General features: G+C 37.6%; 1 protein-coding gene across 3 annotated transcripts in view; it reads right to left on the bottom strand.

The window, feature by feature from the left end:
• Window positions 1–21,815, bottom strand: part of dock10 (dedicator of cytokinesis 10) — a 289,520-nt gene that overhangs the window by 30,837 nt on the left and 236,868 nt on the right. For all 3 annotated transcript variants that reach the window (XM_072255460.1, XM_072255461.1, XM_072255459.1), the window contains exons 29-42: window positions 20,731–20,814; window positions 19,367–19,475; window positions 17,127–17,305; window positions 15,801–15,917; window positions 15,101–15,218; window positions 14,777–14,898; window positions 13,380–13,497; window positions 12,964–13,030; window positions 12,280–12,327; window positions 9,996–10,094; window positions 7,343–7,467; window positions 5,808–5,923; window positions 5,143–5,280; window positions 2,339–2,521 (exon numbers count right to left, since the gene is read on the bottom strand). In XM_072255460.1, the coding sequence (XP_072111561.1) occupies window positions 2,339–2,521; window positions 5,143–5,280; window positions 5,808–5,923; window positions 7,343–7,467; window positions 9,996–10,094; window positions 12,280–12,327; window positions 12,964–13,030; window positions 13,380–13,497; window positions 14,777–14,898; window positions 15,101–15,218; window positions 15,801–15,917; window positions 17,127–17,305; window positions 19,367–19,475; window positions 20,731–20,814 (1,623 nt within the window). The remainder of the gene's footprint in view (window positions 1–2,338; window positions 2,522–5,142; window positions 5,281–5,807; window positions 5,924–7,342; window positions 7,468–9,995; window positions 10,095–12,279; window positions 12,328–12,963; window positions 13,031–13,379; window positions 13,498–14,776; window positions 14,899–15,100; window positions 15,219–15,800; window positions 15,918–17,126; window positions 17,306–19,366; window positions 19,476–20,730; window positions 20,815–21,815) is intronic.

The raw sequence follows: 21,815 nt of genomic DNA, 5'->3' as shown, positions 1-21,815 counted from the left end.
TTTTTATTTGTTTTAGTAAATAATCATGAATATAATTTTTCATTACCAAATGTCAGTGTAATGAATTTAAGTAATCTAATACTGAATTGATGACATAACTAAAACTGTTTCAATTAAAAGACATAATGGAAAAAGTTTTATGCAGGCAAAATGTGAATGACATGTTAATGATGACCAGGCAATGGCTTGGGATGAGAGGATCCAATTGGCAAAGTGAATCCCAGACTGGCTTAACAATAGGAGGCAAAGGGTGAAGGTCAAGGGTTGACTTTGTGATTGGAAGTGTATGTCCAATGATGTACTACCAGGGTCAGTGATGGAATCCTTATTGTTTTATGTTATATACAGTACATTAATGACTTTGATGTGGATTACTTGTTATCATTAGTAAGTCTGCAGATGACATGAAAATTGGTGTTATTAATAATGAGTGATGTTTTAAGCTATAGCATGACATTGATCAGCTGGTGACTTGGGCAGAGCAATGACAGATGGATGTTAAAACCAATAAGTGTGCAGGGATGCATTTTGAGAGGTCCATCAAAGAAAACAGATACCATAGGTGGTAGGGCTCTAAGGAGTTCTGAGGAACCAAAGATACTCTGGTCCATAAATTCCCATATCCCTATGGATGGTAGAACTGGTAGGGGGTGAAGAAGGCATATGGAATGCTTGACCTCATTAACTAGGCCATAGAGTTTAAGTATAGTGATCATGGTACAGCTTTATCAAACCTTGGTCATACTACAGCTGGAATATTGTGTGCAGTCCTGATTGCCACACCATGGTGAGGAGAGTGTGCAATGTTGACTGGATGGAATGCTTCTGATTTAAGAAGAAGATATAAGATATGAGTTTGAATTACTTGGAGTGGAGGAGGCTGAGGGGGTTCTGATAGAGGTATATAAAGTAATGAGAAGTAACAGGAGGTTGGAATAGTAAAGATCTTTCTCCATAATAAAGAGGCCTAAAAATTAGAGAGCATAGGTTTAAAATAAGGGATCATAAGGGTGGTGGAAATCTGAAGCACATCTGAAGCACGTTGCCTGAGAAGTTGGTGGAGGCAGGTACTGTCACAACATTTAATCAGCACCTGGATGAGCACCTGAATTACCAGTCCACAGAAGGCAGCCACTCAAGGTCTCGTACATCCATTTGATTGGTGTAGATCGATACACAGTGAGCAGTGTAAGGGCCAAAAGATCTGCTTCTGTGGTTGATGATAATATGAACAGACCTATTTACTAAATTAGGCTAAAAATATTTTAAAGTACATTTTAGTGGTTGTTCTGAGTATTTCAGTGCATACAAATTTATTGGAAAAATCAAAACCTGTGTTTTTGTTGTAGTTATAGTATTGACAGGTTTCTATCTTCAAGCTCAAGAAATATTGGTCAAATCAAAATAAAAAAAGAAAAATAATAGTCAAAAATTAATCAAATCAAGAAATATCAAGGAGCATTTCCTGGTTGTGGTGGTGAGTGATTAAAAGAGTGAAAAGCAATGATCACAGGCTGAGTGGAGAGGTAGGTGTAGTTAATATAGAGAGGAATAGAAATGTCTTTATCAATCACAAGCACAGGATCCTTCCACAGTGTTAGCCACTTTCTCACCTGTTTAATGCCTGAAAAAGGCTAAGCTGAATAACATAATAATTAATATTTACACAGCAGAGTGGGTCTAAAATGTTGTTCCTTTTTGATAACAGTTATAACAATGTTGCATGTTTCACTATGTAGAAACACACAGCTGTGCTTTATGTTAACAATGTTAATCATCTGCTTTCATTCCAAGTTCCAAATACAATATAGTTAGGTTCCAGAAATTATACATTAACTTTGTTTGATGCACAATTTGCTGTTGATAAGAACTGTTAGAAATAACTGTTTTTCAGTACCCCTCATACAAACTCTTCTCCCTCCTGCCATCTGGCAAAAGGCACCGAAGCATTCGGGCTTTCACAAACAAACGATGTAACAGTTTCTTCCCCCAAGCCATCAGACTCCTCTATACCCAGAGCCTGGATGGACACCAATTTACTGCCCTCTACTGTGCCTATTGTCTTATTTATTATCTACTGTAATGCCTGCACTGTTTTGTGCACTTTACGCAGTCCTGGGTATGTCTGTAGTCTAGTATAGTTTTTGTGTTGTTTTACGTAGTTCAGTGTAGTTTTTGTATTGTTTCATGTAGCACCGTGGTCCGGAAAAACGTCTCATTTTTACTGTGTACTGTACCAGCAGTTACGGTCGAAATTACAATAGTGACTTGACTTAATTCATGCAGAAGTCTAAAAGATTTCTACTTCATTTTGTAAAATAATAGCAAAAACACTAACCTGAAGGTGTGATCTGACGATTGATTTTCCTTTTGTGAATTCAAAATTTTTCCTCATAAAAAGATAAAGCAAGGCACAAGCCTCATTTTGGGTTGAACTTGATCTGTGGTTACAACACTTTAAGATTTCATAGCAGAGTGTGCCGCAAAGTTCTGCTCGCCCTTGGAAAAAGGCTGAAGGGAACTGATGAGAAGCATAAGAAATGAAGCCATTTAGTACTCCAACATTCCATAATATCACCTATCTTCAACATACACAGCCTGCAATATAACCCATTTCAACTATATTTTAGGAACCAAAACGAATGTGAAGTTCTATGACGTTTGAATTGTCCTTGCGAAAACAATTGATTCACGAAAGAGCTAATTGATCATCTACTGGAGAATCAGCCTTGAAATGAAAGAGCCGGGGCCCAAAATTGTAAGTTTCAATGAGGGTAGATGGAAGAAATACATTTCTTTTTCTAGCTGCTGAGTCAGAAACAAAGGGGCAATTTTCAGGTTAAAAGTTTAACTATTTTGAATTGAGAAAATAAATTCCATTGTATACTGCATTGTAACACTCAACTTTAGAGGACTGCAGTCACTGAATGAATTAAAAGTTGAATATGATTGAGTTTTGGATATTCAGGGAATCAGAAGCTTTTGACAAAAATGGGCAAGAGAGAGGACTTAAGATAAAGAATCAGCCATGTCCTTATGGTAGCAGCATCCTGTGTGTCGGCCTGCCTTTAAGAGTTCCTTTTTATTGCTTTAGTCATTTCAGCATTCCTTGTGTTTTGACCATATAAGTCTCCGTGTGAAGAAGAACAAAGACATGATTACAGACTTCAGAATAGTGCAGGCTGACCACTCCTCACCACACATACACACCTCCAGGTGAGATCGTGCACAAAATGGACCATCTCACTTGGTTCCTTAACATCAGCACTTTCGTCAAGGTAAGCACAGCAGCATCTCCACTTCCTGAGGAGATTAAGGGAAGTGAGGACCCTCTCCACCCCAATTTTAACCATTTTTTTTTTTACAAGAACGCTATTAAAAGTGCCCTGACCACCTGCCTCACTGTCTGGTGCAGGAACCGCATGGCATCTGACCGCAAGTCCCTGCTGCTGAGAGGATCACTGAGTCTCTCTTCCACCCATTAGAGATACTTATCAGGAGCGCTGTGTGAACAAGCTCCTTGGGTCCTTAACATTGTCAATGATCCCTCCCATCAATCCAACAATCTCTTTGCCCCCTACCATCAGGCAAGAGGTACTGCAGAATCAGGACAAGAACTGTTAGGATGGAAGCAACACACACAAAATGGCAGAGGAACTCAGCAGGCCAGGCAGCATTGATGGAAAAGACCCCCTGATGAAGGGTCTCGGCCCAAAACGTCAACTTTTTACTCTTTTGCATAGATGCTGCCTGGCTTACTAAGTTCGTCCAGCATTTTGTGTGTGTTTCTTAGATTACCAGCATCTGCAGACTTTCTCTTGCTAGGATCGGAAAGAGCTTCTTCCCCCAGGATGTGAGACTACTGAACTCCCTGCCTCCATGTACGGTATGAATCTCGGCATACTGTCTCATCACATATGGAGTGTCAGTAGCATTATACTGTTTACTTTTTAACTTGCAACAGATATGCACCTTAATATATGTTACTTTATTTGTGACAATATTACATTGTGCATTGTGTGTGTGAGTTACATGCACTGAGTTGTGCACCTTGGTCTGGAGGAACGTTGTTTCATTTGGTAGTACACATGTGCACAGTTCAATGACAATAGACTGAACTTGAACTTGATGTAAAATCTGAATGTGAGATGCAGTAATGTCCATGGAGTCAGTGGAACCCAATTTCAGAAGAGTTCAAAAATCATACAAGATGTAAAGAAGATGATGAAATTCTACCCATATGCAGTGGTTGACATTTCAGCTGGAAGAGTAATTCAAAGTATAAGCATATCTAAAGATATGATAAAGTAGTAAGATTTAGATTGGTGGCATTCTGCATTCTCATATACATAGATGTTTTTTGTATAAAAAGTCCAGAATTTACTACCAGCAGTAAATTAGTTTTTTTGCTGATTACTCATGTGGTAATAAATGTTTACTTTTCACAGATCTGCTGATAAATGCTGCCCTGATTGATGATGTCAAGGCCCTACTCAGCAGCAGAGACTTTTACAACACAATGCCATTGGGTGGACTACAACATGGCTGCATGCAAAACATCTGGAAAACTTTAACATCTGGATAAACCATAAAAGCTTATCCAGCTGTCAAGAAATCCTGAATATTTCTGCAGGTTCTAGAATTCAGCAACTTTCAAAATTAACACAAATACAGTTTTAAGGAAAACACAACCTCAACACAAATAATGTTTAATAACTTTTAAAATTACCTAGCTCCCTTACAGTTGTTTCTCCTTATTCAAATGTGTGGCCTTGTTTCAGAGTCATGGCCAACCTGGCACAGATTCAGCAGGCAGTATCTCAGGGGAAGTACTAGGAAATTGCAGCAATTTTTTCCCTGCTGCTGGGCTTCATGAATTGACCAATGTCAGAGTGCTCCCCAGTCATGGAATCACCTGGAAGGAGCTACCAGCAAGTTCTGGACTTCCACTGCACATGGGAATCCTAAATCCTTACATGCAGTGAGTTACTGTTACTTAGAATGGAACTGCTGTAGTTTTTGACCATTATTTCAAGTTTATTCCCTATTACTTTTATCAGAAATTGTAAAAAAAGGAACAATATTCTTCAGATTTGTAAATTACTGTGGAAAAACCTTGCCACCAAAATAGTATATCTGCACCTTGGTAACAAACAACCGGAGAGCTCCAAATACATGCTTCAAAGCAAATGTCGACTGATTGACTTGCAGGAAGAGCAAGTAGGTGTCAAAGACTTTCTTCATCATGGAATTCTGTCCTTCATCCTGCTGCAGTTGCGGCTATTAAACCAGATAAAAGATTAATTGGTGTGCGCTAATGGAAAATGTATAGATTTGCAGACTACAAATTACGATGATTACTAATACGAGGAATGCTTGCAAATTGGACAGACTAGGCACTCCTGAGTGAAATCCCGGCAATTAGTTAATTATATATAATGCAATGTTTATACTTTGTATCACATGCATCCAAATACAAGTCACACAATTTCACTTTGAGTCACAAATCAACTTCTATATAAGTTTGTCCTTGCTTAGTTACATAGAACAGATAACTTAGAGTTTAAAGGTAACTGGTAAAAGTGGAAAATAGAAAATTGCAAAATTAATACTTGGGATTATTTGAAACATATGGTTTTCCATAGCTCCAGGTTAAAAATGGTTACATAGTAGCAAAGCATTTATCATATGCTACATAAAATTAAGACTGTAGTGCTAAAAAAAATACATATATATAAAACATCATCTGTTAGTGCAATATAATTGGAATTCATTCATCAAACAAATATAGATTTCATTATCATTACCTGATGGTTCTGAGTGAAAAGACAGATGATTTCCAACACTGTAATGCTGACTTCTGTCGCAATATTTGCTTCCACATCTATGAGATGCGTGGTATCTGTCTCAGTAGGACCACCATCTAAATAATTGGAAGATCAAAAGCAATTATTATATCAATACAAAGTTGGTATTAATTTTTCATAAGTTTCAATTAATACCGAGGAATTTTGTGACAATAAATTTGACCATAATTCAACTAAAGTCCAAATAAGACTGGGCTAATTCTGCAAACTTGCCTTCCCCTGGCAAGGCTCTAGACTAGTGTTGTGGGCTCACAACCTTATCTGCATGATACATTGCATGCATATGAACAACAGAGTTCACCGCCAGCTTTGCAGTATAAAGGTGGTGGTCCTAACAATTCTGTTATCATCTTAATTGTATATTCTGGTGCATTGAACTGAATCAGGACAAAACTGAGTGTTTCAATCTATTTGCCTTCTAGGGTCTGTAGACAGTAAAATATAATAAATTCACCAACAGTTGATAGTTTTATGCTTCAGCCAATGTTCTTTAAAAAATCTACTATTGACTTTTAATCATGGACATAGCAGAAAACAGAAAACAGAAAACAGGAGGCCAACCAAATGTGAACTAATTTTGCTCAGCTACTTAGCTGAAAGACACATTGCTGAGAAGTCTATTTTGAGCGGTCACAATGCTCTGCATAAATGACATTGCAATTTCATTCTTCTAAGTCTTAGGCCATTTCAATTTTGAAGAGGCTAAAGATTTAATTTATCATTCCTTCAGTCTCACATACAATTCCCAACATTTCCAGTGCACCATTAGATTTTTTTAAAACTTGACTCTGTTTTGCATTTTCAACCATCTTTCTCCATTTTGCCCATACACTGTAATTCTAAACTTACTGACTTTTAAATCCTCGGAAATAATCTATAAAAGCTATTTATTTAGGTATGCCTATACAGGTCTGCCAACATCTAATTAAGGCAGAAATCTTATCCCAATTGGTCATGGTCAAACAATACAGAAACTGGCTATTATGCTCACTATCAAGTACCAACCTCTACTAAACTCATGTACCAGTGCAATCCTACAATGCCTTGACAATTCAAATACTCATTCAGATGCATTTGTAAATTTTAGAATAAAGTTATTTGTGAAGTAGATTGTCATATTTTGGTGCTTTATAGAAAACCAATAGATAGAATGTAGCATTAAGTTTCAGATGCTAGAAATCTGTGATTAAAACAGAAAATCTTGCGAATAATCAACAGGTCAGAATGTACCAAAACAGAAACACAATAAACTTTCAGGTCTATGATTTTGCATAAAAATTGTAGGATTACTAAATCTGAAATACTAAATCCATTTATTCCTCTGCAGATGTTGCCTCACCTGTTGAGTATTTTCAGCATTTTCTGTTTTCATTACAAATGCACATTTTACATTAATTGTAAAGGTGTTAAAAATGAAAGAGTTTTCCACTTGTGTAAAAGAGGAAAATTTAACACAGGTGTGTCTGATTACTTACTGATTAATATATTGGAGGCATCCATCAGTTGTAATAGTTTTGGGTGTGATAATGCATTTTTTCCACGTATTATTGGCATGGTCTGTGACCTTCCATGCCTATGGCCATCATGGCCTGACTGCATCCTGGCCGATGAGAAGAGATAATAGAATTTGAATACAAAATGCTTTGTCCTTTTTTTTTACATCTGCATTTATCCAACATGCTACTTATTTTATTATAAATTAATACATATTTATTCTACTAAAATTTAAATCTCCATAAAACATAGTAGTAGAATTGTATAGCACAGAAACAATTCTTTCAGCCCACCTTATCCATGTCAACTACTTCACTCTTCTACACTAATTTAATTTGCCTCCATTAACGTCCATATCCTTCTGTGCCTTGCTTACTATAAACATCCGTCTAAATGGCTCTTAGATGCAGTAATTGCATCTGATTTCACAACCTCCTCTGGCTACACATTCCAGTTACCAATCGCTCCGTGCTTGAAGTCTCACCCCTAAGATCCCTGTTAAATCTCCTTAAGACTATATCTTTTGTTTTTGATACCCTTAACACAGATAAAAGATTTTGAGATCTACTGTATGGATGTCTCTCATAATCTTATGAACTTCTGAGGTTACGCTTTATCTTGATTTGCTCTAGCGGAAACAAACCCAGCCCATCCAATCTCTTTCCAGAACTAAAGTGCTTCCATTCTGGCAATACCATAGAACCATAGAAAACTGCAGCACAGAAACAGGCCTTTTGGCCCTTCTTGGCTGTGTCGAACCATTTTCTGCCTAGTCCCACCGACCTGCACACGGACCATATCCCGCCATACACCTCCCATCCATGTATCTGTCCAATTTATTCTTCAATGTTAAAAAAGAACCTGTATTTACCACAGCAACACACATCAAAGTTGCTGGTGAATGCAGCAGGCCAGGCAGCATCTCTAGGAAGAGGTACAGTCGACATTTCAGGCCGAGACCCTTCGTCAGGACTAACTGAAGGAAGAGTGAGTAAGAGATTTGAAAGTTGCGGGGGGAGGGGGAGATCCAAAATGATAGGAGAAGACAGGAGGGGGAGGAATGGAGCCAAGAGCTGGACAGGTGATTGGCAAAAGGGATATGAGAGGATCATGGGACAGGAGGTCCGGGAAGAAAGACGGGGGGGGGGGGGGGACCCAGACACATTCTTTCTCTCACTCTCTTTTTCTCCCTCTGTCCCTCTGACTATACCCCTTGCCCATCCTCTGGGTTCCCCCCGCCCCCTCCTTGTCTTTCTTCCCGGACCTCCTGTCCCATGATCCTCTCGTATCCCTTTTGCCAATTACATGTCCAGCTCTTAGCTCCATCTCTCCCCCTCCTGTCTTCTCCTATCATTTTGGATCTCCCCCTCCCCCTCCAACTTTCAAATCTCTTACTCACTCTTCCTTCAGTTAGTCCTGAGGAAGGGTCTCGGCCTGAAACGTCGACTGCACCTCTTCCTAGAGATGCTGCCTGGCCTGCTGTGTTCACCAGCAACTTTGATGTGTGTTGCTTGAATTTCCAGCATCTGCAGAATTCCTTTTGTCTGCATTTACCACCTCTTCTGGCAGCTCATTCCATACTCCCACCACTCTCTGTGTGAAGAAGTGCCCCCCTAATGTTCCCTTTAAACTTTTCCCCCCTCACCCTTAACCCATGTCCTCTGGTTTTTTTCTCCCCTTGCCTCAGTGGAAAAAGCCTGCTTGCATTCACTCTATCTATACCCATCATAATTTTATATATCTCTATCAAATCTCCCCTCATTCTTCTACGCTCCAGGGAATAAAGTCCTAACCTATTCAACCTTTCTCTGTAACTGAGTTTCTCAAGTCCTGGCAACATCCTTGTAAAGCTTCTCTGCACTCTTTCAACCTTATTTATATCCTTCCTGCAATTTGGTGACCAAAACTGAACACAGTACTCCAGATTCAGCCTCACCAATGCCTTATACAACCTCATCATAACATTCCAGCTCTTATACTCAATACTTTGATTAATAAAGGCCAATGTATCAAAAGCTCTCTTTACGACCCTATCTACCTGTGACGTCACTTTTAGGGAATTTTGTATCTGTATTCCCAGATCCCTCTGTTCTACTGCACTCCTCAGTGCCTTACCATTAACCCTGTATGTTCTACCTTGGTTTGTCCTTCCAACGTGCAATACCTCACATTTCTCTGTATTAAACTCCATCTGCCATTTTTCAGCCCATTTTTCCAGCTGGTCCAAGTCCCTCTGCAGGCTCTGAAAACCTTCCTCACTGTTTACTACACCTTCAATCTTTGTATCATCAGTACCCTGGTGAATCTCCTCTGTGCAAAGACATCCTTCCTGTAGTGGGGCAACCAAATCAGCACCACGATACTCTAATGTTTTAGGAAAATATGTCTTTTCTTCCAATTAATCTTCTCAATTATACTAAACATTTTGTCAAATGCATGCAAAATATGAAATTGTAATGTAATGATTAAGTAAAGCATAGTAGGTGTAAGCAGGCCAGGAACATCTTCCAAAAATATTTGTTCTTGGCATCAACATTTTACAATCAGTTGTGGAATATATATTTAACCCATCCTCATGTGGCTTCTTTAACAAATCATTAATTATCAAGAGTTAAGAGTTAGGAAAGCTGTTACCATTGAGAGAGAAGGCCAGAACTTTGAGTCGGGTTAGATCCTTTAAGTGTTCCATTACTTTGGCTGGCTTGAGCAAGTTTGGCTGCAGCAGCTAACTTCCTGATTCAATTAAAAATAATAAAATTAAAGTTGTGTATAAGAACGAGAACAAAAGAGAATATAAAGACAAATTAGTCAAAAAAGTAGTGACATAAAGCAGTACTATGTTTTCAATTTTTAACAAAGCAAATAAATTGATGTTGCTACATTTACTGTACTTTATCTGGTAAGTGAAAAGCTATTTGAAAATACAGTACAATGTTTTTTCCCTCCACCTCAAGGTCCATAGTTGACACACTTGTTATGTACAGTAACTAGTTTAGCTACCTATTGCAAATCCCAGCTAAACACCTGTGCCATAAAGCCTTGTTCTGTCATGCCACAGCAGCCTAAAATTTCAGGATCATTCTGGATAGTTCTGGCTTTTGTTCTTTTCAATTAGCTATCTCCAAAACCTCACAGACTCATAGGGTCATGTAGTCATATAGCACTGAAACTGTAGCTCTTTGTCCCACTGTGTCAATGCTACCAAGTACCTCAAAGTTCAAAATAAATTTATAATCTAAGTACTTATACCGTATGTCACCATGAGTAACCCTGAGATTCATTTTCTTGAGGGAATAGTCAATAAATCCATAACAAAATAATAACCATAATATAATCAATGAAAGACCGCACCAATTTGGGTGATCAACTAGTGTGCAAAAGACAACAGACTGTGCAATTACAAAAAGAAATAAATAATATTAATTAATAAGTAAGCAATAAATATCGAGAACGTGAGATGACGAGTCCATGAAAGTGAGCCAGCAGGTTCTGGGACCATTTCAGTGATGGGGCAAGTGAAGTTGAGTGAAGTTATCCCCTTTGGTTCAGGAGCCTGATGGCTAAGGAATCTGTACCATCTATACTAATTCTAATTTCCAGCTCTCTGACCATATATACTGTATGTCACAAGATTCCTAATGCTCATCTAAACACTGGGTAAATGTTGTGAGAATATTTGCTTCCACCATTCCCTCAGTAAGAGTTCCAAATTTTAAACATCTCCGCATGGAAACATTCTTCTTCAAATCTCATCTAAATCTCCAAATTTTACCTTAAGTCAATGTCCTCTAATTATCAATACGTGTGCATGGGAATAATTTTCCCATCCATCTATCCTATTAATGATACCCTATTAACTAAATCTCCTCTTAGTCTTCTCTGCTCCAAGAAAAGGAAACTTGGCCTTTCTCAACTCTTCATAGCTAAAACATTCAGTCCCAGGAAATACCCGAGTGAATCTCTTCCAGAGCACTCATATCCTTCTTATGGTGTGGCAACCAGAAACACACTGAGTGCTCCAGTTTAGCTAAACAAGTTTTTATATTCTTGCATCAAACCCCACCCCTCCCAGCTCATGAAGGCAAGCATTCCATTTGCCTTCTTAACCATAAGGTTTACCGATGCTGCTGTTTTCAGTGATCTGGCCCTTGATACCTTATTTCCTGATCTCCAATAACAAACATAAGGGAGCTATAGAGGTTTCTCTCATTAATATTAGCCGTTCTCACTATTCTTTCCGATTATGCCTAATATTGTTGACATGATTGTAATTTAATTTCTACATCCTGAGTCCTGACGAAGGGTCTCAGCCTGAAACCTAGACTGCACCTCTTCCTAGAGATGCTGCCTGGCCTGCTGCGTTCACCAGCAGCTTTGATGTGTGTTGCTTGAATTTCCAGCATCTGCAGAATTCCTGTTATCTACGTCCTTCTGCCCATTTTATCATTATATCACATCAACAGCTGAAAGGCATGCAACTGGAGACAATTTGCAAATTCAAATAGTAGGCTGCCTTTGGGTGAGTATATTAAAGTTATATTTATAAATTTACTCAATAGCAGAAACATAACAGTACTACTAAAACGTACTGTAAAGCAACTTGGAAGAACTTCACAGGCAGTAAAGTCTCAAAGTCATAAATGAAGACATTCCTTTCTCTATACTGCATCTGATCAAGGGCAGTCCAAATTCAAAGTTCTGCATTTTCACTCCATATATCCACCTCTATTTTCTTCTTTAATCTGCACTCAAAAACAAGATTCCAACTGAAATTTAGTCATCTGTCCTGATATCACTTTATTTGACAGTATCAATTTTTGTTTGAAAGTTCCCTTGTGAGGCAGCATGGGGAATTTCTCATTAAGGCTACATTACAAATGCAATTCTTAGTCTGCAAACTCACAACGTTGCACGTTACCTTGCCACTTGTCTCTTTCCCAGGAATTTGAAATGTTGAATACAAACTCTGAAAGAAAACAAAGGAAAGGACTTGAAACAGTAATGATCAGTCAGTGTAATTTACCTGAAAATAAAAGATGCCTTTGCTTTCAGTTTTGTATTTGTTTAACCTTTATTGAAAGATATAAATGCAATGCAATTTTATTTTTCTTATCCACTGATATTTAGATCTTATTGAATTCCTTCTATTTCATATCTACATCTCTTCCCAGACTTCAGTTGTAACCATTTGTTTTAAACCTACATCTGTCTCCATTCCATTCCAAGCTAGCCAAGACAAAGGTATGAAGCAGTAGGTATTGTCATTTTATAAGTGGCCACTAGGAGATTCTCTCCACCTTGTGAACAAGATCCAAACCTTTCTTTAACATCACTATGTACTAACACAGTGATTACTGAGTTGCTGTGTAAGGAACTGCAACTAACCTATACAGGCAAATGTGCAGTAGGTTAATACAATGAAGCAGTGTGCAAACATTCTGTTTCAAGTCCAAATATTTCATGGAGCTACAGCATAACAGATATTTGAAACAACCCTTTACGCATTTCTCTCAAATCCCTGTTTACAATTTCTAATTGAATCTATTCTTTAGTGCTAATCAGGTAACCTTAACTAACTGAGAATTTAATGTTTTTCACTTACTCTAAAATGTTGAAGAAATCTGTCAGTTCTGAAAATGGTGATTTGGACCAGTAGGCTTTGAGAGTATCTGAAATAAACAAACCCAGTATTTTACCGTGACATGAACATATTATAAATGTTCATTATTCTAAGGCTGAAATTCACAGTTGATTGAAAAATTTTTCTTTTTGACTACAACAACAGCAATTTACTTATTCGTCTTACGTCGTAACCTATTCAATAAAAAAAAGGATGATTGCAACCAAAGTGGCTACAGTAAAGGGAGAAATTACATCTTCTTCCCTTTGGTTAAATATTACAAAACACTGCTTACACGCACAATTAAATTAGAGTACTAAATAAATTGATCTATGAGTAACAGAAAGGAGTCAGTTGTCTGAGACTCGGCCACATTATGTCAGGAAATTGACTCTTACCCTCAGAAATAGTTTTCATGATGTGAAGGAAACATGTGAGCAGACTTTTCAATTCAGCTTGATCTAATTTGTCAAATCGAGTAGCAGATCCAATTAAAGATAATGGTCTTGAATAAGCCTGGAGAGTTAGAAATGTTATTACTAAAGTAATGTGTGTTTGAGCTGTATTTATTTGGCCATTGGCCTTTAATTGACATTCTTATCTTTTACAACAGGAAAAAACACTGGCTTCCAACCGTACAAACAAGTCGAACTAAATGCCACTTTTACGCGTTCACTTTTTCTATCACCTTTAATTCAATGCACTTTGTTATTCCTGAATACAAGTTCCAATAATATTATGGAGGTATGGAATAAAACTCAGTCAAATGGATAGAATTGTTTGTAAGCCACAAACTATTATCTGTCACTGGAATGTCAATTGTGTCCTATGTTAACCTGGGTCTAAGGCATACCAAGTATACTTGCAGACTTAATGAACTTGTGTCATGTTTCATGGCAGAGTTTCACTACCAATTAGTCACCTGCGAGCACTGCACTAAAGAGAACCCACAGGCTCCATCTTATCTCCAGAGTGATGGGGTAAGGAGTGTTGTGTTATGAATGGGCTTAAGGAGCTCCCAAATATCCCATACTTTCTATCGTCTTTAAATTTATTTCCAACGCATTCCCAATCAAAGCCAATCTGATGGACAGCTTGACTGTCCACAAGGAAGGAAAACAGAGCATTGCAAATTTGAGAACAGGCAGATATGAAAGGAAAGATTAATTGTCCTCTGTGGGAGGAAGAAACGGTGTCTGGTAGAAGAGTAAGTAGTCAACTCTCCATCTCATTTCAGTTCTGCTAAGGCTATGAGGTCAGACGGGATTCAGACTTCTTGCATTTTAACTGCCTAGTTGAAGCAATCTCATCTGGTTTGGCAGATTAATATTATATCCTTACTTATGAGTGGCCTGGGCAACTGATGGAAACCAACAAATATCCCTTGAAAAGAGCTTAATATTTTCTAGTAATGTGCACCATTTACAAAGGCATTGAAGGATAAAGCAACTGGCCAAACTTGATTGGCCTCTGGGACAGGAAAACAATATCAATGATGTATCTAGGAACCGACGATTTAAACTATTAGCAAATCCCAATGTCAAACATTTCAGAAGTACAGCTCTGCTTGACTCTATCTGAAATAACATAAACAGATGAAATACTTTAGCTTATTTGTCCCTGCATGTTGGCTCTGAGCTAAGGAGACAGCTCATGATCAAACATAGTGATGGGTCTGGATTTTACAAATGAAAGGTGGAACGGATGCTAGATTCCTTTCCCTGTCAGGATAGGATTGAATAAAATGGGCCTTCACACTTCATAAAAACTTCAATACACTTTTTCAAAATGATACCTTTTCAGAGGAGTCAGGTCTGTCACTTATTCTCTCACAGGTACCAGAGGTAGAATCCAAACTACCATGTGAACCTCTGGAGTCTTCATGGGACACCGTTGAGATAGCCACAGATGAAAAAACTAAAAATAGCACCATTAATGTTATTTGTATTCAAACTAACAATGTGATACTTATTTTAAAAAAATACATTTTTATAATTACATGCTGATACTGTAAAATGGTCCGAGTTTCAAAACTGTCATCTACAACATTAAAGGCAAATTACCAATACTTAGGATGGAACTTGGGAGTTAAAGAAAATAACAGTTTAGAAGGATTTACCTGCTATTGAATTCAAAACATCTTTTGAGACTGAACTTTCTAATGAATTTGTATTCCTTGTTGGTGTTGCTGACTGGTGCTGCAAACCACCAGCAGTACTCAAGTCATCCCTGGAACCCTATAATTTAGAGTACACATTTTTAACATAGCTTCCAGTTATTATCACAATTGGATATATGCAGAGTTAATGAGGCATAGAGTCTAGATCTAATAACTGCATAAGTTTCTACAAAATACAATTTATCAAACCAATAAAATAATATTTCCAGCATGATATACCGAGAGGGCAGCACAGTAGCACAGCAGTTAGCCTGACACTAATACAATTCGGGCATCTGAATCTGGAGTTCACTTCTGCTGCCCTCTGTAAGGAGTTTGTACATCCTCCCCAGGGAATGCATGAGATTCCGCTGAGTGCTCTGGTTTCCTCCCACAGTCCAAAGTCATTGTAAATTGTCCCATAATTAGGCTAGGGTTAAATCAGGGTTGCCACTCACAGGGCTTATTCCATGCTGTTTCACTAACTAACTAACTAGTTAGGAAGGTAGATGAATGAATGAATGAATGAATGAATAAATAAATAACAGAGTATATATGAGGGCAAATACAGTGTGACAATTTCTTTAAATTTGTTATGGTAAGTCACCAAAGTGTTAATAATCATTGCTCCGGTAATGGTTAGTCCTGATGTAACACCTACCGGATTAGAGGAACTGAGATTGAATGGGAACATGTCCTTCATAAAAATTCGCGTAAGGTTGTCAAGAATTATTCCATACAATGGCAGGTACAAAGTGGCTAGGAGTTCCTGTTGACTCTGCATGGAAAAATAGTTATTAATCATACTGACATATTTCAATGAAGTAGTATATAAGTGTCTATCATATTATGTAATATCTGGTCCTTGCTCTTTTAAGAGCAACTTAGGCATTAGCTTATAAGTGACAAGTGACGTTAGTGCCTCAGGACTGCATGGCAATGGAGTTACACAGAAAGTTTGAATGAATTTCAAGCACAGACCAAAGCACTTTGTTCACTAAGACTTCCTTCCCTCTTCTGAGAACCAAATCTCTAACTGATACCAAATCCAAACAGACAGTGGCAACACAGTGTGAATTATCACACACCAGCTTGACTTTAGGGAAAATAATCACTTCCATTTGTGACATATCCGGCATTGACATGTAACAGTATCAGAGTGGTGGTCGGTGAGTATGAGTGCTCTTCCGCTACATATGGAAGGCTTCAACGTGCTCCTGATGTATGAGTCTTGACCTTCACAATGCCATTCCAAATGTTCCTTTGCAACTTTGGTCGAGAGATAACATGGAGTCTGTGAGGATACCGAGTCATTCTTCCCATCTACCTTACGAAGTCAGCTTATTCTGAACTGTTTTTGTGAATAGCCTCAGAATAAGTTGGCTGCTTCAGGAACATGACAGTAGACATGGCAAGCAATGAAGCTTTCTCAGCCCAGCTGTCTGAGAGCAACTGGTGCCTCAGTGGTGGGAATGGAAGCTGACATTTCAGACTAGCAGAGACAATGTTGGTGATATTATTCAAGTAATTGCCAAGTTTGGTGCAGGTAGCCCAGACTCAGAAGTAGATTGGAGTGTTGCCTAGTGTACCACGAGTTCTATGCTAGGTCTGAAGTCTCCATCTTCAAATACTTTTTCTATCAATCAACCAAATGTTCTGTTGGCACATTGAAGATGGTGGTGAATTTTATCATTGGTATCTGCCTTTGTTGAAACATAGATGCTATGGGAAATGGTCTATGTTTTCTAGGACCTGGCTATGAACATTTATTGTCAGAGGCAATGTGGTTTAGTGGAGATGGAAGAGGGGTCGGGAGATGTTGGAGAAGCTTAGTAGAGGTATTCAGCCTATTGGTAATTTGTCTCTCAGTGCCTATACAACAAATGATTCCCAACTAAATTATGAGGCTGGAAGTTTTAAAGAATGTCACAAAGCAGCACAGTCCATACTTTCAATGTACCATAGATAGATACAGTACGTAACTTACTTTTCCTGAATATCTGTCATCAAGTGAATGCTTGGCCAGTAGATTCTTAAGGACAGCAATTGCAAGATGTCTAACATCTTGGTCTTCCTGAAGTGCAAATGCAACTTCACGAAGCAACAAACCAACAAGAAAATGGTTACGACAAAATTCATTTGTCAGAGTATGTTCTGGCAGTATGTCTACAAAAAAAAAGTACAGTTTGAACAACAAAAGGCATACAAGTCAAATTTATACATATCTAAATTAAATTTCCCAGAGATTGTTTGTATATCCTAAGCACTTGAAGAATACCACAAACATTGTCTCTGATTTTCAAGTAGAGACTTCCATTTGCCTGGGTGTGTCCCCATTAATGTGAAAACTTATTTGTCTACTTTATAGCTTTCTCTGGGATTTTATTGGCCTCAGTATTATCATTTCCCCATCTTTTTTATTAAAAAAGCCTACGTAAAATAATGATTTCATTTCAACTAACGAATGGTAAATGCAGGTGAAAAAAATTCATCAAATGACATTCACCTTGCAACTAGTTGAGACCAAATTCTAAATCCAGATCAATAACACAGTTGAATGAGTTTGTTGCACTACTGTACAATCCAACCCATCATGTGATTTCACTATTAAACAAACCAAACATTCAACTACTTCTGGATTTACTGGTTGTAATAGGTCCAGGTTTAGCTTGCAAAATCTAAGAACACATTCAATATTTCCCTCGCACATACATTCGTGAGATCATAGAAAATTAAGTAAAGGCTTTTCAGTTAATCATACCATTCATTGCTTGATCTATAGTCCTGTAGTTTATGTCCCTTCATGACCTTGCCCTTTTCTACATTTTTTTCTGTCTTAACCACCAGGCAAGAGTTCCATACTCCATTACCTATTTGGTGAAAAATCTTTTCCTTAATTACTCCATAATGCTTTAACCAATTAACTTTAATCTACGTGCTCTAGTTTCTCGTATCCTTGCTAAGAGAAATCGGTTCTTCCTGTTCTTTCTAACTTGGTGTCTCAAATTTTATATATCTTAATTAAGTCTCCACGCAGTCTCCTTTATCCCAAAAAATAACAATCTTGCCAGTCTTTACTCATAACTAAAACTTTCCATTTGGGGCAAAGTCCTTATAAACCTGCCGTTTCCTCTCCAAGGCCAGGCGTGATATGAACTGGCAAATCACATAATTCAAGGGAAATTAGAAATAATGACCCAAGACATGAGACTTTCCCCAATGAATACAAAATGGAAATCTTAGGAAATGAAACAAAATTATGGGATACCGACAACCTGCTACAGAAGCTCTGCAGGCTGAGCCGCATCTGTTTTGGAGCGAGGAGGAGGAATCACAGACATTTGGCCACATTCTGATGCAGTGTTTCAACCCAAAATGTCAACCATTATTTTCCCCCAGAGAGCTGGTTGATCTGCTGAATTCCTCCAGCAGAATGCTTGCTGCTCCAGATTCCAGAATCTGTAGTCTATTATGTCTCAAAATTATGAGTTGTATAGATTGCCAATATGCCAATAATGTTTTCTTATGAACAATTGCTGTATATAGCCAAATATCTCTGTGTCCAGGTACATAACTAATATATAAATTGGCATGCCTGGAGTTATTTTTCTGGAATAAAGGAGACTGGGTGGATATTTAGTTCAGGTGAATAGAATTTGAGACATTGAGACAGAATGAACAGGAAGAATTTATTTCCCTAAGTAGGGAGACCAGAAGTTAGAGAGGTTCAAATTACTGGGCAAAAGACAGAAGGGAAGTGAAGAAAAACTTCTTCATGTACAGAACAGTTATAAACTCTCCCTCCAGCGATGATAGAAATAAGGTTAATCAGATTTTCAAAAGTCAGATAGGCAAACATAAAAGGGAATAAGTGACAAAAATGTGGTGAAAGAGTAGAAGAATAGAACTGATTTGATTAGTTGACAAAGAGCTGGCACAAATTCAATGGGCAGAATAGCCTTTAGTGTTGTATTGATTCAGTGATTTGAGATGGAGAGGTAATTCTTTCATTCATTTGGCAATGATGTGAAACTTTCCCCAACAGAGCTGTAGGGTCTGATGTTTAATCCACCTCTCCTTGTCATGCACTGCTATGAGACCCTTTCCAAAAACATTAAACACTGATTACTTGTGTCAACAAAAGAAAAACTTCACCCTAAAAAAAAATCACAGGCCTTCCCTACACTCCATTGGCAAGCCTAATCCAGAAGAGAAAAGTTAACTTACCTTTATTTCCTGATTTATTCTTTAAAAATAATACTGGCAAGTTGAGGGGAATGAAATGTTCATGGTTGCAAATTTCATGCAGGAAGTCAAACTTGTATTCAAAGAGAGTCTGCAATTAAAATATATTAAAACAACATATTTTCATAATACATCATGATCGAATAGGCTTTAGTGTGTAATAAGTACCAAACCACAACTCTTCTCATAGATTTATAAATACATAACTCTCAGAACTAATAACCCACCTTCAAATCTAGCACTTCTTATGCAAATTTCTCCCAAGACACATCAAGAGAAATTTGCAGCATCAGATCTACTGCTCATTTTACATTCAGCCAAATTTTACTTTCCTTGTATTTATTTCACGTCACTAACTGCCCTGAGACAGTAATGTGGGCCATAAAGCAGAGAAGAAATTCTCAGATAATGCATGAATGCTTTCTGCATAATGCAACATGTCTAACTCCATTGTTTTATACATTATTTTGTACCAACATGAAAAATACCAGAGGAAAGATTTTCAACTTGTCACCTTTGTACATACAGCAATATAAATTGGCTGCTGCTGCTAATCTTGTCTTTTCTTTCGTCTTGCTTTTTTTCTAATTTACCCCATTCTAACCATCTCAAATGCTTGAATTCCAACTACCCATGATCAGCTTTGCACTTCAAATGGTTATGACAACGTTTCACTCAGATAGAAGATGCAGGTTTCAAACTGATATTCCCAATAGCTACTGGAGCTTAAGATGTGAATGCAAGAGATAGGTCAAGAGCGTTTGCTGTAATATACAACAAAACAGGACAGACTGATCATCCTAGACAATCTCTTTCTCTGATTTCCATCATTAGTGGCTATTTAGTCTTGAAGCTATTCAGTTCATTCTTTGTGATATTAAGGTGGCACTCGACACAAGATGGATACACATAATTCTTACTTTCTTGACTACTTGGTGAAAAATCTGAAATACATCCCCTGGCACTATGGTTAAGGCATCAGTAGCACAAGTATTGTAGCATATCAAGAAGTAACATCTCAGAAAATTAGTGGCATAAAATAAATGTGTCAGAAATAAAAATAGGGGAATTTCAAAAGGAATGGTGGACCTAATCACACCAGTTTCCTTTAAGCAGTTAAGTGCCAAGTTTGAGTGCAGATTAAATTTAGCAAACAGTTATTGTTCTGAAATCCATGGGAGTCCTCAACTAGATTACTTAAGACTCTGGTTCATGTTACTGGATTACAGCAATAACAGACATTTTTATTTGGACAGATTAGCAAGATGAAACATATGCAAAGTAACCAATTTATTAACAAATTATGTTAGAGTTTTTCAATTTTTTTTGACAACTGTACCATTTACCTTATGATCTCCAGCATTGAAAATGTTCATATAGCTGCCAATCAGCTTCATTACGAATCCTCTGTCCATGAAGGTAAAACATCGCTGTAAAAATCATTGTGTTAAGATTTATATATGTAATTGATTTACTTCTTTTTTTATTATGTTTTATTTTAGCTATTATTATTTTTTTCTCTCTGCTAGATTATGTATTGCATTGAACTGCTGCTGCTAAGTTAACAAATTTTACGTCACATGCCAGTGATTATAAACCTGATTCTGATTCCAATTAACCAATGGGATGCAGCACTGATGGAACTCAAAATGTTTGGACATGGCACAGAAAAACATACATTGAAGTTGCATGGGAGAACCCATGCCAATATTGTGTAAGGCTGTGCAGAAAATATATTCTAGTTTACTTAACATTCAATCTTTTTTGTCCTTTTAATTCACAAATTCTGCACCATCTGTGCATTTTTTCAATGTCAAGTGAGAGATACGAACTTTACTGCAGAATCTTTTCCAGTGACAGGGTCTCTTAAAATATCAGTCCCCAGTGGTAAGCTTGAAGGACCACTTTGGTGCTCAGAGGAGAGATCATTGACTCTTTCAAGGAAGTGACATGACTTATGATTAGCTCCTGTATTCAAGGCCCACACCCTTCAAAGAGCACTGGAATGTCACAATGATATGCCGATTAAAGTAACTGAACCCTGCAGCCATTCTGTGAATACGCTCTTCACACAGAAAACCTTTTAACTGTTTTATGAAGTACACTAATCAAAGTTAATTAGAAACATCCTGGCAGCATCTGATATATCTGACCCTACTGGTCAAGTTTAATTGAATGAGGAATAGGAGAATTGAACTAAAAAATGTAATCCATTACATGTACATAGATTTTCAGACTGAGTTTGATAGCATGCTGCAGCACGTTTGTTGATCACATGCTATGAAATGAGATGCGCCAAAATGGAGTAAAAGTTCTCTAAAACAAAGAAAAATAACCTTCAGCAGCAGCTAATTAGCTTACAGGAAAGGATATCCAATGCCTAACACTAAGTCCATCTCAAACATTAACAGTTGGACACAGAATCTGTTTC

This window comes from Mobula birostris, chromosome 4, assembly GCF_030028105.1.
Source record: "Mobula birostris isolate sMobBir1 chromosome 4, sMobBir1.hap1, whole genome shotgun sequence".
Taxonomy (NCBI): Eukaryota; Metazoa; Chordata; class Chondrichthyes; order Myliobatiformes; family Myliobatidae; genus Mobula; species Mobula birostris.
The sequence above is the reverse complement of the archived record's forward strand: the minus strand, read 5'-3'. Positions and strand labels throughout refer to the sequence as shown.